The following is a 16,153-nucleotide window of genomic DNA, read 5'->3' as shown; positions in this document are numbered from 1 at the left end:
TCTACACACACACACCACTGCTCTACACACACACCACTGCTCTACACACACACACCACTGCTCTACACACACACCACTGCTCTACACACACACACCACTGCTCTCTACACACACACCACTGCTCTACACACACACCACTGCTCTCTACACACACACCACTGCTCTACACACACACCACTGCTCTACACACACACCACTGCTCTACACACACACCACTGCTCTACACACACACCACTGCTCTCTACACACACACCACTGCTCTACACACACACCACTGCTCTCTACACACACACCACTGCTCTACACACACACCACTGCTCTACACACACACCACTGCTCTACACACACACCACTGCTCTACACACACACCACTGCTCTCTACACACACACCACTGCTCTACACACACACCACTGCTCTCTACACACACACCACTGCTCTACACACACACCACTGCTCTACACACACACCACTGCTCTACACACACACCACTGCTCTACACACACACCACTGCTCTCTACACACACACCACTGCTCTACACACACACCACTGCTCTACACACACACCACTGCTCTACACACACACCACTGCTCTACACACACACCACTGCTCTCTACACACACACCACTGCTCAACACACACACCACTGCTCAACACACACACCACTGCTCTACACACACACACCACTGCTCAACACACACACCACTGCTCAACACACACACCACTGCTCTACACACACACCACTGCTCTACACACACACCACTGCTCTACACACACACCACTGCTCTACACACACACCACTGCTCTACACACACCACTGCTCTACACACACACACCACTGCTCTACACACACACCACTGCTCTACACACACACCACTGCTCTACACACACACCACTGCTCTACACACACACCACTGCTCTACACACACACCACTGTTCTCTAACGAGGAGAACGCGCTCTTCTACAGGACCGGTCACTGGGGAACCACAAAATGGTTCTTTTACGGAACGGCTTTGAAAACTATTTTCTCAACTTTAGAAGTCCCGCTGGTGTTTCGGGGTCAGTGTGTGTGTGTGTGTGTGTGTGTGTGTGTGTGTGTGTGTGTTATGAAGCGCACAGTCACTCTAAATGTGTTCATAAGCGGATGTGAGAGCAATAAGAGACGACAAGAGGAAGCAGAAGAAGAGAAGTGCAGCTCAATCGAGGGTTCGAGGTGTTATTGACATGTGGCTCAGATGAGAACACACACACACACACACAAGTACACACACACACACACAATCACACTGAAGAGAAACTGAATACTCATGTTGCTTCTGTTTCACAGTGTCTCCTGGAAACATCGAGCTCTGCCTCGGATCATTTATTAAGTGGATGTAAATGAATGTTGTCAGGGTGGCCTATAATAATCATCAGAGATCAGTGTGTGTGTGTGTGTGTGTGTGTGTGTGTGTGTGTGTGTGTGTGTGTGTGTGTGTGTGTGTGTGTGTGTGTGTGTGTGTGTGTGTGTGTGTGAGAGAGAGTTATCAGGAGATGCCAGTAACACACTCGGCTCATCTCTTAATTCCTCTCTCACACACTGCAAGCCGCGATCATACAAGCATCAGCGATTCCTATACGATTTCCCCTGAGTGAGCAAGTGTGTGTGTGTGTGTGTGTGTGTGTGTGTGCGTGTGTGTGCGTGAGAGAGTGTGTGAGCAAGTGTGTGTGTTTGTGAGAGAGAGAGTGAGGGAGTGAGCGAGTGTGTGTGTGTGTATGTTAGTGTGAGTGTGCGTGAGAGAGAGAGTGAGCAAGTGTGTGTGTGTGTGTGTGTGTGTGCGTGAGAGAGTGTGTGAGCAAGTGTGTGTGTGTGTGTGTGTGTGTGTGCGTGAGAGAGTGTGTGAGCAAGTGTGTGTGTGTGTGTGTGTGTGTGTGTGTGTGCGTGAGAGAGTGTGTGAGCAAGTGTGTGTGTGTGTGTGTGCGTGAGAGAGTGTGTGAGCAAGTGTGTGTGTGTGTGAGAGAGAGCGAGTGTGTGTGTGTGTGTGTGTGTGTGTGTGTGTTAGTGTGATTGTGCGTGAGAGAGAGAGAGAGTGACCGAGCATATGTGTGTGTGTGTGTGTGTGTGTGAGAGAGAGAGAGAGAGAGAGAGAGAGAGAGAGAGAGAGAGAGAGAGAGAGAGAGAGAGAGAGAGAGAGTGTGTGTGTGTGTGTGTGTGTGTGTGTGTTAGAGTGAGTGTGCGTGAGAGAGAGAGAGGGAGAGAGAGAGAGAGTGTGTGTGTGTGTGTTAGAGTGAGTGTGCGTGAGAGAGAGAGAGAGAGAGAGAGAGAGAGAGAGAGAGAGAGAGAGAGAGAGAGAGAGAGAGAGCTGCACTTCCTCACCTATGAGATCAAGCCGGAAATAAACTCTCACGATTCAAACGCTTAAACAAACACAATTAACGATCATTCGAAGGAACAGGGAACGTTCTGGCAAGATTCTCTCAAAGTGAACAAACGGTCTTCCAGGAGCATTAATAACACGTTCATTCAAAGCGGTCAGGTCTTTAATAATAATGTTCTCAACCCGTTAGAACAAAAACATATTTAATACACCGTTCATAGAGCGATTTTACCAGAAACATTCAGTTGGACGTTCCTCAAACGCTTTTAAAATGTTGCTACTTGTTTCAGTTTTGAACATTTTCACAGAACGTTCAGAAATAATGTTTGATAACAGTTATCAAAATGTTCTTAATACAAATATATTAGCGAGGAGGCACTAAAATACATGTTTATATTTCTGTCCCATCAGTGTAAGTTCATAACCGAACAGAATTGAACCGAACCGAACAGAACTGAACCGAACAGAACTGAACGATGCTGATCTGAACCGAACGAATCTCTTCAATAAAAAAACGAAAGTTTAGAAGAGATTCAGCGAGTCAGGAACATTAAACGCGACGGTGCTTAAAATAAACGCGTTTCCTCTGTAGTCCATAAACCGTTCAGCTGATGAGAACAGCTCACACTTACACTAAACACAGTCTGATGATTTATCAAATTAAAGTTATTAACTCACCTCATTATCGATGGAGATCGATCTCGCGCGCCGCTGCCGAGAGACTGAAGAACATCCGCTGAACTGTCATCAGTTTCCTGCTTTCAGAGAGGGAAACAAATCACACACTGACTGAGATCTGAGGGGAAACACACACACACACACACACACACACACACACACGGACGACTAACACACACACACGGACGACTAATTAAATAAAGAGCTTCAATTCTGCTCCTGAACTTCTGCATGTCTCGCGTGTGAAACACACACACCTGAGATGATTGACAGATGCTGTGTGAGATGATTGACAGATGTTGTGTGAGATGATTGACAGATGCTGTGTGAGATGATTGACACTCGAGTGATCAATACATGCAGTTTTACTCTGTGTGAGTGTATAGCGCATGAATGATCAGCTGTCGATCACGCCGAATGAATGTTGCTCAAGTCTTCTTATGAACACTAGATTGTGATGGTGTTCGACTCAAGTGAACTCTTTGCTGAACTCTATGGAGGTTCGGTGTTTGTGTGTGTGTGTGTGTGTGTGTGTATATACTATAGTCAGCATATTAAGTGGATCAAAACATTTCATCAAAGTTATGCATGAATTTTGAACAATACCCGGTCTTGTCTTAGTAACTTTGATGAATTATATAAAAATACTATTTCTTACAGAACAGATAAACTGATCCGGGAAATGAATTATTTCTATATAAATACATGTATATGTGTAAAAGGAGCAGCACTGGAATTACTGTAAATACAGCAGGCAGAAACACACTGGAACGGCTGTGGGCGTGTCCTTGCGCTCGGCTCATTTGCATACTGTGACATCACAGCACTGATCTGAGAACGGAGTGATGTCATCAGTCTAAAGTTCTAAAAGCGTTAGAATGAATGCAAAGATGATTATCCTTTCATTTGCTCTTTGCATTTAAACAAACACATGGAAAACAAACACACGAAAGTGCATGACATCTAAAAGCTGTGTGTGTTTCACAATCTCGCGTTATTAAATCTGCAGGATCACGCATCGGTCAGACGCTGTTATTTAAGCACTTCCATGTGTTTTACCAGTCGAAAATTCAAAACTAGTCCTGGTGTTTGTTTGGTTCACTGTACCTCTAGTGTAACCTTAACCCTATCCAAATGAGTCCTGCTGTTAGAGTCACACACACACACACACACAGGCTCATACAGTGCAGCTGACAGTACAGCAGTGATTAATAAAGAGATGTGGAGTGTGTGTCCGCGGGTGTGGTCGACATCACAAACAGAGACATTTAACAGTCAAACACGCGTTCTTCTTCATGTCTGAGCAGGTCAGCGCTCAAAGACACATGCAAATCAGTGTGTGTGTGTGTGTGTGTGTGTGTGTGAGGACTGTTTCTCATGACTGCTTTATACAGCCAGTGAGTGAGTGTGTGTGTGTGTGTGTGTGTGTGTGTGTGTGTGTGTGTGTGTGTGTGTGTGTGTGTACTCTAGTGTTCATCAGCATCCAGTAAACACAGATGATGTTCAGATTCACCTCGAGTTTCTTCTAATACAGACTTTACGACAGTTTGCATAATAACCGCGAATATCCTGTGCAATGCAGTTATTATACTGTCACTCATATACATCGACACTAACCAGCATAAACAATATGAGGATCAATTTAAGACTTTTTAAAGACCCTTTAAGACCAATTAAAGGAAATTAAAGGAATAAATGTCAGAGGAGAAACACCATGAGTTGTATTGGCAAAAGCATAATCTTTGTTCAGCTTTTCAAGATTTTTGCATTTCTATCTCAAGTAAATGTTTCTTGATTTAAAGATGTTTAGATATTTGAATTGGAAACAAAACTACTGAGGAAGAAATTAAAAATGATTTTTGTCATGCATGCAAGGTTTAACGGCATGACTGTAAACGTGAGACTTTCCTCTGGTTTAAGAGCCGCAGAAACCCTGATATTAGTGTTTATTCATCTAGTTCATAAAAATACAGCTCTTCATAGTAAAATCATGTCAACTCAGGTCTATTGATTATTAACACATACAAAATGTGATTTTAGAAATGTATTAGTAAATGTTTCAAATAACACTAATAAATGCTTTAAAAATGGCCAGTAATGTTAATAAAGCACTTTCGTTATAGTTTTTATTAATATTTTGAATTAGTTACATTTTCATTCATTTTAATTACTTTTATTAATTTTCGTAAAGTGACCTTGAGGTCTTGAAATGTGCTATATAAATAAATAAAAAAGTATTATTTTTGGGGGTGTTTATTTGTATTTTTTATTAATTTTTATTTCAGTTTGAGTTATTTTAGTATTAATTTTATAATTTCTTTTAAAGCAACCTTGAGGTCTTGAAAGGCACTATATAAATAAACAAAATATTATTATTTTTTGGGGGTGTTTATTTGTATTTTTTATTAATTTTTATTTCAGTTTGAGTTATTTTAGTATTAATTTTATAATTTCTTTTAAAGCGACCTTGAGGTCTTGAAAGGCACTATATAAATAAACAAAATATTATTATTGTTTTTTCATTCCTAATTGAGTTTGAGTTATTTTAGTATAAGAAGTTAAATGAAAATGACCAGTTTAAGTTTTATTTTAATTGGAGTGGATTTCCATTGCCAGTGTAATGACGGCGAGCTGCTGATCTCGGCACAGTTGCACTGACAGATAACTGATGGAAAAGCTTTTGAGGAGTCTGAAGAAAAGCACACCTGTCCCAACTAAAGGCTTTCAGGCTCGTCCACCGGCAGGTTAACAGACACTCAACAGTAAAGAAGCCGATTTGAATTGCCTTTGTCCCAGTTTGGGTGACATAAACCCGACAGACAATCAAGTGGAACGTGAAATAAAAGCATGATTTTCCTAGTGCGCGGCTCCTGTTAGAGCGCCGAGCCCTTCAGCCGCGCGGCTCCATTTGCATGGCAGGTCCAGTTAAATGAGGAGACCAGATTCTCTCTACCTGGCATGCAAACCAGCGGAGCAGCAGTTAAAGCAGCGCGCGCACGCACAGGTGTGTCCTCTCTCCAGAGATATGGAAATCCTCCGCTCTGAGATTCTCTCTCCAGACACCGTAGAGTGGACTTCATCAGAGGAGCTCGAGGATGCCACGCTCGTTCCTGGTGAAGAGGAAGCAGGCGCTGTGTGGAGGATGGCAGTGGACGGAGCCGGACCTCAGCCTCGGGCCCGCCGCAGGTATGTGAACACATGAACACCTGAACACATGAACACTTCAACACATGAACACATGAACACATGAACACCTGAACACATGAACACTTCAACACATGATCACATGAACACTTCAACACATGATCACATGAACACTTCAACACATAAACACATGAACACATGAACACATGAACACATGAACACTTCAACACATGAACACTTCAACACATGAACACTTCAACACATGAACACTTCAACACATGAACACTTCAACACATGAACACTTCAACACATGAACACTTCAACACATGAACACATGAACACATGAACACATGAACACCTGAACACATGAACACTTCAACACATGAACACCTGAACACCTGAACACATGAACACTTCAACACATGAACACATGAACACATGAACACATGAACACCTGAACACATGAACACTTCAACACATGAACACATGAACACCTGAACACATGAACACATGAACACTTCAACACATGAACACATGAACACATGAACACTTCAACACATGAACACATGAACACATGAACACCTGAACACATGAACACATGAACATCTGAACACATGAACACTTCAACACATGAACACATGAACACCTGAACACTTCAACACATGAACACATGAACACATGAACACATGAACACATGAACACATGAACACTTCAACACATGAACACATGAACACTTCAACACATGAACACATGAACACATGAACACTTGAACACTTGAACACTTGAACACATGAACACCTGAACACATGAACACCTGAACACATGAACACTTCAACACATGAACACATGAACACCTGAACACATGAACACATGAACACCTGAACACATGAACACTTCAACACATGAACACATGAACACATGAACACCTGAACACATGAACACATGAACACCTGAACACATGAACACATGAACACCTGAACACATGAACACTTCAACACATGAACACATGAACACCTGAACACATGAACACTTCAACACATGAACACCTGAACACATGAACACATGAACACTTCAACACATGAACACCTGAACACATGAACACCTGAACACATGAACACTTCAACACATGAACACATGAACACATGAACACATGAACACATGAACACATGAACACCTGAACACCTGAACACCTGAACACATGAACACCTGAACACATGAACACTTCAACACATGAACACATGAACACCTGAACACATGAACACTTCAACACATGAACACCTGCGTATCAGTTACTCAGAGTTATGAACAAACGCTGCTGCAGTAACATTCGTTCAGTTATCTGGTGTTTAATAATCGTCTCAAAACATTATTTATACAGCGTTCATGGAATGTTTTCAGTTGGATATTCATCTGGCGTTTTTTAAATGTAACAGATTGTTCCATAATGTTGGAAGAATGATACAATGTGACGTTCTATAATGTTTGAAGAATGATACAATGTGACGTTCTATAATGTTGGAAGAATGATACAATGTGACGTTCTATAATGTTGGAAGAATGATACAATGTGACGTTCTATAATGTTGGAAGAATGATACAATGTGACGTTCTATAATGTTGGAAGAATGATACAATGTGACGTTCTATAATGTTGGAAGAATGATACAATGTAACGTTCTATAATGTTGGAAGAATGATACAATGTGACGTTCCATAATGTTGGAAGAATGATACAATGTGACGTTCTATAATGTTGGAAGAATGATACAATGTAACGTTCTATAATGTTTGAAGAATGATACAATGTGACGTTCTATTATGTTGGAAGAATGATACAATGTAACGTTCTATAATGGTTGAAGAATGATACAATGTGACGTTCTATATTGTTGGAAGAATGATACAATGTGACGTTCCATAATGTTGGAAGAATGATACAATGTAACGTTCCATAATGTTGGAAGAATGATACAATGTGACGTTCTATAATGTTGGAAGAATGATACAGTGTAACGTTCTATAATGTTGAAAGAATGATACAATGTGACGTTCTATAATGTTGGAAGAATGATACAATGTAACGTTCTATAATGTTGGAAGAATGATACAGTGTAACGTTCTATAATGTTGGAAGAATGATACTGTAGGGACGCAGATGGTTTCTTTAGTCTGTTTCTGACGCGTGCCTTTGTCTTGAATAAAATAAATATTGTCCATGCCTTCAGAATAAGTTTCGGATAAACCAAATCCATTTATTGTCCATTTGGTAAATTGCAAACAACAAAAAGAACGAAAATAAATACTAAATCAAAATATCTGATTCAAAACATACTGTTAGGCATGAGCACAGTCTTTCAATCCAACTCTCAACACGGCACGGTCAAAAAGTTTGTTGACCTTCCATCAGCGCACCTGTAACTCATTATCACCTTACTTAAATATACTCAAAATACTCATACGCCCTCTAGTGTCACGAACAAAAAATACAATTCAAAATAATGGCTCCAACATACCGGCCCCTGAACTGTTAATGACATGGGGCATAAACAATTCAAAATCATATATTTACATAAGGAGCCATCAAACAAATCATTATACATAGGTACATTTTTTTAAATGTATATATATATATCATGCATTTAAACCTTCCCTTTATCACATTTCTAATAAAAGACAAAGTTTTGTTACTGGTCTTACTATTGTGTTTGTTTTGGTTTGAACTCGTACAGATCTAACTAAACTCCTTTTATCTGGGAAAGTCTCTAGTACTCTTCCAAGAGTCCAAGAATTGCGTGGGGCTGTAGAATCTGCAATGAGTACAATATCACCCGGCATAAGATTACGTCTCTCTTTTGTCCATTTTTGCCTTTCTTGTAGCAATGGCAAGTACTCTTTTATCCATCTTTTCCAAAAAAGATCTGAAAGGTATTGTACTTGTTTCCATCTTCTTTTTACATACTGATCTGATTTCTCAAAAAGACCAGGAGGATAGGTTGGGTTTCTCTTCATTGTAAGCAGATGATTGGGGGTAAGTGCTTCAAGATCATTTGGATCTTCGGACACTTTAGTGATGGGTCGATTATTGAGAATTGCCTCAGCTTCACACAGAACAGTGTGTAATCCTTCATCATCCAGCGTTTGTTGATTCAAAACGGAGGACAACACCTTTCTTATCATTCTGATGATGCGTTCCCATGCACCACCATGATGTGAGGCTGTGGGTGCATTAAAACTCCATTTAATTCCTTTGTGTGCTAAAACCTTGGTGATTTTATTTTGATTAAACTCCGCCAGTGCCCTTTTCAATTCTTTTTCTGAGCTAGTAAAATTTGTTCCATTGTCAGACCTCATTTGACATACTTGTCCTCTTCTGCATATGAATCGTCGCAATGCATTTATGCAAGAATCAGTGTCCAATGAGTATGCCACCTCCAAATGGACTGCCCTACTGGCCATGCATGTAAAAATTACGCCATAGCGTTTCACAGAAGTTCGACCTCTTTTTACATCAATTGGGCCAAAGTAATCCACTCCTACATTTGAAAATGGAGGTAGATCTGCAGTTATTCTTTCTTCGGGTAAGTCTGACATTTTTTGCTCACCTAGCTTACCTTTGTTTCGTTTGCAGAAAGTACAGCTTGAAAGAATTTTTCTGGCTGTCGCATTGGCTTGAGTAATCCAGTATTTTTCTCTTAATATAGACAGCATATGATTTCTTCCACTATGGCCACTCTGTACATGAATATGCCTAAGAATCAGCTTGGAAATATGCTGGTCTTTAGATAAAATAACTGGATGTTTCTTTTCTTCAGGCATAGCAGCTTTGCATAACCTGCCACCGATTCTCAGCAATCCATCTTCTAAAATGGGGCTTAACTTGTGAATAGAACTGTCTTTTCTGATTTCAGATCTTCCAGATTTCAGTGATGAAATTTCTACGCTGAATCTTTCCCATTGACAGAACTGGATAATAGCCTTTTCGCCTCCGCAAGGTCGTCTGAAGACAAGGATTTTCCTCCATATGAAGCTTTGGTTTGTTGCAACCTCTTTTCCAACACATTGGAATCATTTAAAGTTGTCGTCAACTGTTTTCTTCGACGACTTACTTCAAGTAGAACTTTCTTTACTTTCAGCATCCATGCAACTGCAGTCTTGAGTCTTTTCCAATCAGAAAAGTAATTGATCAGCCTATGGGTTGCATTATTGGTGTCTTCAATGTTTACAACATTTGTAGAGAGCTCTTTCTTTAGTTCTGGATCATCATCAACAATGTTTGACTCAATGTTGTCATTTGACCATTTTGAAACTGGTTCTCTTAGAAACTTAGGTCCATTTAACCATCTTTTATTGGTTGTTAGCTGTTGTACAGTCATTCCCCTGGAAGCATCATCTGCAGGGTTTTGTGAAGTATGAATATACCTCCACTGTGTCACATTTGAAGCTTCTCTGATGACAGAAATCCTATTTGCCACGAAGGTACGGAATCTCTTGTTTTCATTTCTTATATACTTCAGGACTGATGTGCTATCAGTCCAAAAACAAGAATTTTCCAGTTGAAGCTGAAGTTCTTCTCGGAGCATTTTGTCAATGCGAATTGCTAGGACTGCAGCGGTCAGCTCCAAACGCGGAATGGTAACTGGTTTTAGAGGTGCCACCCTGGCTTTGCCAAGCAAAAAGGAAACATGAACAGCATTGTTACAATTCTGTAGCCTCAAGTAGGTCACAGATCCATATCCAGTTCCACTGGCGTCTGAAAAATGGTGTAGTTGGGCACTAACCGGCTGTCCAAAATCACATGGTTTCAAACATCTGTCAACATTAAAAGTACTTAACTGATCCAAGTCAGAAATCCATTTAACCCACCTTTGTTCAAGAACTTTGGGAATCTCATCATCCCAGTTATAGTTTGTTCTGCACAACTCCTGGAGGATGAGTTTGACTGGAAGTGTCAGTGGTGCAAGATATCCTAAAGGATCATACACTGAACTGATCACTGACAATATTCCACGTCTAGTTGGCATTCTTTCTTTGCAAACAGTTCTGAAATTGAAGGTGTCAGTCTGTACGCACCATTGAAGTCCTAAGGCCCTTTCTACTGGTAGTTGGTCTCGATCCAAGTTGAGCTCAGTTAGATTCTTGGATCTATCTTTTTCTGTAATGGACTGTAAGACCTTACGGCTGTTACTGACCCATTGTGTTAGATGGAAGCCTCCCTTTTGACATAGCGTGGTCAGGTCTTTGACCACCTGGATTGCTTCATACTCTGTAGATAAGCTTCTTAAGCAATCATCCATGTAGAAGTTATTATACACAGTGTCAATTACCTCTTCTTTAAAGCAGTGTTGATTGTCTTTTGCAGTTCTTCTCAGAGCGAAACACGCACAACTTGGGGATGAAACTGCTCCAAAAATATGAACAGTCATTCGGAAGACAGCAACATCCTGTGTAACATCTCCACCTGGCCACCACAAGAAGCGAAGAAAGTCTTTGCCTTCTTCTGCCACTTTGACCTGGTAAAACATTGCTTTAATATCAGTCATGAAAGCAACAAGTTCTTGTCTGAACCTCAGAAGAACTCCAATTAAAGAGCTTGTGAGGTTTGGGCCTTGCAGTAGTTGATCGTTTAAAGATGTGCCTTGGTATTTTGCTCCACAGTCAAATACCACACGTAACTTGCCTTTACGAGGGTGGTACACACCATGATGTGGAATGTACCAAACTTTACCGTCAGATCTATCCAATTGATGCTCTGGCACTTTCTCAGCATAGCCTTGGATAACCATATCGTTGACAAAGTCTGTATATTCTTGTTGAAACTTAACATTCTTTTCAAACTTTCTTTTTATCCCCACAAGGCGCTGTTTGGCAATGTTAAGATTGTTAGACATTATAACATCTTTGTTTTTGAAAGGCAGTTTCAAACTATAATGTCCATCCTTGAAGCTCACAGATTTCTCCATGATTTCCATGAACTTTACCTCCTCTCTGGACATTTCTTCTTTGTCCTCTGACACTTTTTCATTGAAATCATGCTGGTATTGCTTTTCCAATAGCAACTCCAATGTTTCAACAGAGATCCTGTTTACTCTAGCAGTATGTTGTTCATTTTGATAACTGCCTAGAGAACCATTGACGACCCACCCCAATAGGGTACGTATGGCATAGGGACCATCTCCCTGACTATTTACTACTTCCCACGGTTCGAGTAATTTGGAGGCGTTGGTACCTATCAATAACTCCACTTCAGCCTGAATGTGCGGAATTTGAATACCATCAAGATATGGCCATTTAGTTAGGTCTTCCCGATTTACCATGTTGGCTTGGTTTACGGGCATTTGTTTCTGTGTGTACACTTCTGGCAATTCATAAAATGTATTACCATCAAGACTTGAAATCTCCAAGTTGTTCACCACATAGCTTGAGACTGTTGTTTTGGGACTCATGGTAAGCAAACAAATATTTGTCTTTCGTCCATTCAGGTGCAGCTTCCTCATTAAACTTTCTGAACAAAAGGTAGAGGTACTGCCTGTGTCCAGAAACGCGTAGGTTTGAACAATTTTGTTGCCCCTTGCAGACTTTACTTGGACTGGAAGGATAGGTAAGATACCACTGCTACTCCCGGCCCCAATATGACCACACGTTTGGGCAGATACAAGTGTATTGTTGATAGTTGGTTCTACATTCTGTTCATGGTTTGTGTTGACAGCTTTATCAACTTTGAACTCCTTCAAATAAATGTGAAGAACACTGGGATGTTTCTGGTTGCACACTTTGCAAGTTAAGCGCCTTTTACATTCTTTGCTCATGTGTCCAACATGCAAGCAACCAAAACAGACAGCTTTTTCCTTTATAAAGTTTACCTTTTCCCTATGTTTCTTCTTCTCAAACTCTTTACATTGCTCCAAAGAATGACCTTGTGAACAAAACAAACAAGTGGAGTTACTCTTGAATTGCCTGCTTGGATGTTCAGCATTTACCCTTTGGATTTCACCAACAATGGGTTTGTTAACATTGGTAACATTGGTAGCAAAACTATCCCCTTTTAACTTTGGCTTTGACTGGAATTGTGACTTCCATTTGTAGACATCCTTCGGTTTACCAGTTGTTCTCATCTCTACATGTTGAATAGACCCAAATATTGGATCAGAAATGATTTTAACTTGGTATTCAACGAAGTTGACAACATCACTAAATTGGGCTCTTCTTTTCTGTCTTTCCATGATATCACATGCAGCTGTTCTCCATTTTTCTCTGAGTTTAAATGGAAGCTTTAGAATTACTGCTCTCATGTTTGTTGGCATGTCCAGTTCTTGCATATACTGTAGATCTGCCATAGCATTGCAACACCCACGTAAAAAGAGTGCATAATCTTGAAGAGCTGTGGTATCTTCATACCTGATCATGGGCCATCCAAGCACCTTCTCCATATATGCAGCAGAAACAAAATAATCTTCTCCAAACTGCCGTTTAAGCATAGTTTTAGCTGTATCATAACCTCGTTCCGGTGCCATATTCATACAGCTTCGAACAATTTCTCTTGGGCGCCCTCTTGTGTATCTTTCAAGGAAATACAAGCAATCACCTTTGTTATTCGTTTTTTCCTCCACACAGTGTTTAAAAGCTTTAGTGAACAAACTGAATTGCAATGGATCCCCTTCAAACACTGGAATATCACGTGGTGGTAACTGTTGAGACTTTTGCTGCTGTACTAACAACTCCGTTATTTCTTGATGTTTTTGAAACATACTCTGTGTGAAATCAGACCTTCTATCATCTACTGAAGTGGCTATTCTGGGTCTTGAAGATGCAGGTTGCTGTAAATGAGATGATGTTGGTTGTGAGGTAGCACCTATGCTGCTTTGCAATATAGTCCTTGACTGTCTCTCAACATCTGGCTGAAGAGATGCAGTTGCTTGTTTTGCCTGTTTGTTGACATAGGATTCCATCCCATCTGATGCGATGCTGTTTGCTCGTAGTTCATAAGTCCTGAGCACAGATATCTTTGCATTGGATGCGGCGATTTTTGCATCAATATCTGTTCGTTCCTTACGCTTCTGTAACATTTCCAACTGTTGCTCAATACCATGCTTAGCTTTTAAAGACTCTGCTTGAGCGACAAGAGCGGCTTTTTCTGCTTCAAGTTGAATGCATACCAGTTGCACAGAGGCATTAGATTTGCTGGAGCGTGAACTGTGGCGGTTGCTCTTGTGAGAAGTGCGACCACTAACCCGTGTTTCAACATTTGAAATGCTATCCTTGGGTTCAATTTCGCTTGCAGCATGATCACATTCCTCCTGTAGCTTCTCACACCAATTATATACCACAGTGCTGAATTCCACAACCCATAACATTTTTGCTTTGAACCATGTTTCATGCCGGTCTTTCTCTTCATCAGGCAATAAAGCAATCAAAGATTTGTGTACTTCTTTTGCTTCTTTGCATTGTGTTTCAAACTTTTCAAACATACCTTTGACCTCATTTTCATATTCTCTATTACCCATTAACTCTTGTATTGTCTTTTTTAGTTGGGATGCTTTGTCAAATTTTGACTTTCTTTGTTTCTGTAAAATATCGAGTTTTGCCAATAACCCTTTTGCAGTAAGCTTAACCTCTCGTTTTCGTACAGACAATTCAACATTTTCATCCTCTGCTTTCTGCGTCTGAGCCCCATCTTGCTCAATTTCAGAACCAGGAAACTCACTTTCATCCGCCATTTTTAAACCTTTACTAACTGCATATTTTACATCATAAACATCAACTTAAAGTGTAAACATTAACAAAAACAATTAAGCATTTCACAAACAGTTCCGTTCTTCGTTTCACAAACCCCTCTTTTTTTTTTTTTTTTTTTTTTTACCACCAATGCGCATTGGATTTGTCTTTGTTTGTATGTGTGCACACTGTTTTATATATAGTCATTTGACTCAAGTTCAAGTGAAAGCGCTTTCATACCTCAGTTCCACAAACGCTGAAGCCTTTGCTGTTCGTGTGCTCTGTATTCTCTTCGTTTAGCACGTGCGGGCTTGTAGTCCTTCGAAATCCGCGGCGTTCAATCCCACGCAATAATAATAATCCACAAAAAATAATCCAACAAAACTGTCATGAATGAGCATCATCCGACTTCAGATCCGCTGACTTTTCCTGTAGTCGTCCAATTCGATCTGTTCCAGTCGATGTCGATACAAGGCTCATTCAGGCTCCTTCGGTCAAACTTTTTTGACTTAATGTAGGGACGCAGATGGTTTCTTTAGTCTGTTTCTGACGCGTGCCTTTGTCTTGAATAAAATAAATATTGTCCATGCCTTCAGAATAAGTTTCGGATAAACCAAATCCATTTATTGTCCATTTGGTAAATTGCAAACAACAAAAAGAACGAAAATAAATACTAAATCAAAATATCTGATTCAAAACATACTGTTAGGCATGAGCACAGTCTTTCAATCCAACTCTCAACACGGCACGGTCAAAAAGTTTGTTGACCTTCCATCAGCGCACCTGTAACTCATTATCACCTTACTTAAATATACTCAAAATACTCATACGCCCTCTAGTGTCACGAACAAAAAATACAATTCAAAATAATGGCTCCAACAGATACAATGTAACGTTCTATAATGTTGGAAGAATAATACAATGTAACGTTCCATAATATTGGACGAATGATACAATGTAACGTTCTATGGTTTAAAGAATGATACAATGTAACTGTAACGGTGTGGTGTGGGTTGAAGAAGACTAAAAGTCAAAAGGCTCCAAATCAGACATTTTTAGTCCAGGCTGTCCTGTAGCTCAAACAGTAGAGCGTTGGCGCTTGCAACGCCAAGGTCATGGGTTCGATTCCCTGGGAATGCAAGAACTGAAAAGAATGTAAAATGTGTACCTTGAAATGCGATGTAAGTCGCTTTGGATAAAAGCGTCTGCCAAATGCATAAATGTAAATGTAAATGTAAATGTAGTAATATAAATCACAGGTA

General features: G+C 40.3%; 1 protein-coding gene across 1 annotated transcript in view; it reads right to left on the bottom strand.

Annotated features, from left to right (window-relative positions):
• Positions 1–16,153, bottom strand: part of vaspa (vasodilator stimulated phosphoprotein a) — a 41,596-nt gene that overhangs the window by 20,066 nt on the left and 5,377 nt on the right. The window contains exon 2 of the mRNA XM_056240766.1: positions 3,036–3,112. Within this exon, the coding sequence (XP_056096741.1) occupies positions 3,036–3,112 (77 nt within the window). The remainder of the gene's footprint in view (positions 1–3,035; positions 3,113–16,153) is intronic.

Source organism: Rhinichthys klamathensis, unplaced genomic scaffold (assembly GCF_029890125.1).
Source record: "Rhinichthys klamathensis goyatoka isolate OS25496 unplaced genomic scaffold, OSU_Roscu_1.1 h1tg000611l_1, whole genome shotgun sequence".
Lineage (NCBI taxonomy): Eukaryota > Metazoa > Chordata > Actinopteri > Cypriniformes > Leuciscidae > Rhinichthys > Rhinichthys klamathensis.
The sequence above is the reverse complement of the archived record's forward strand: the minus strand, read 5'-3'. Positions and strand labels throughout refer to the sequence as shown.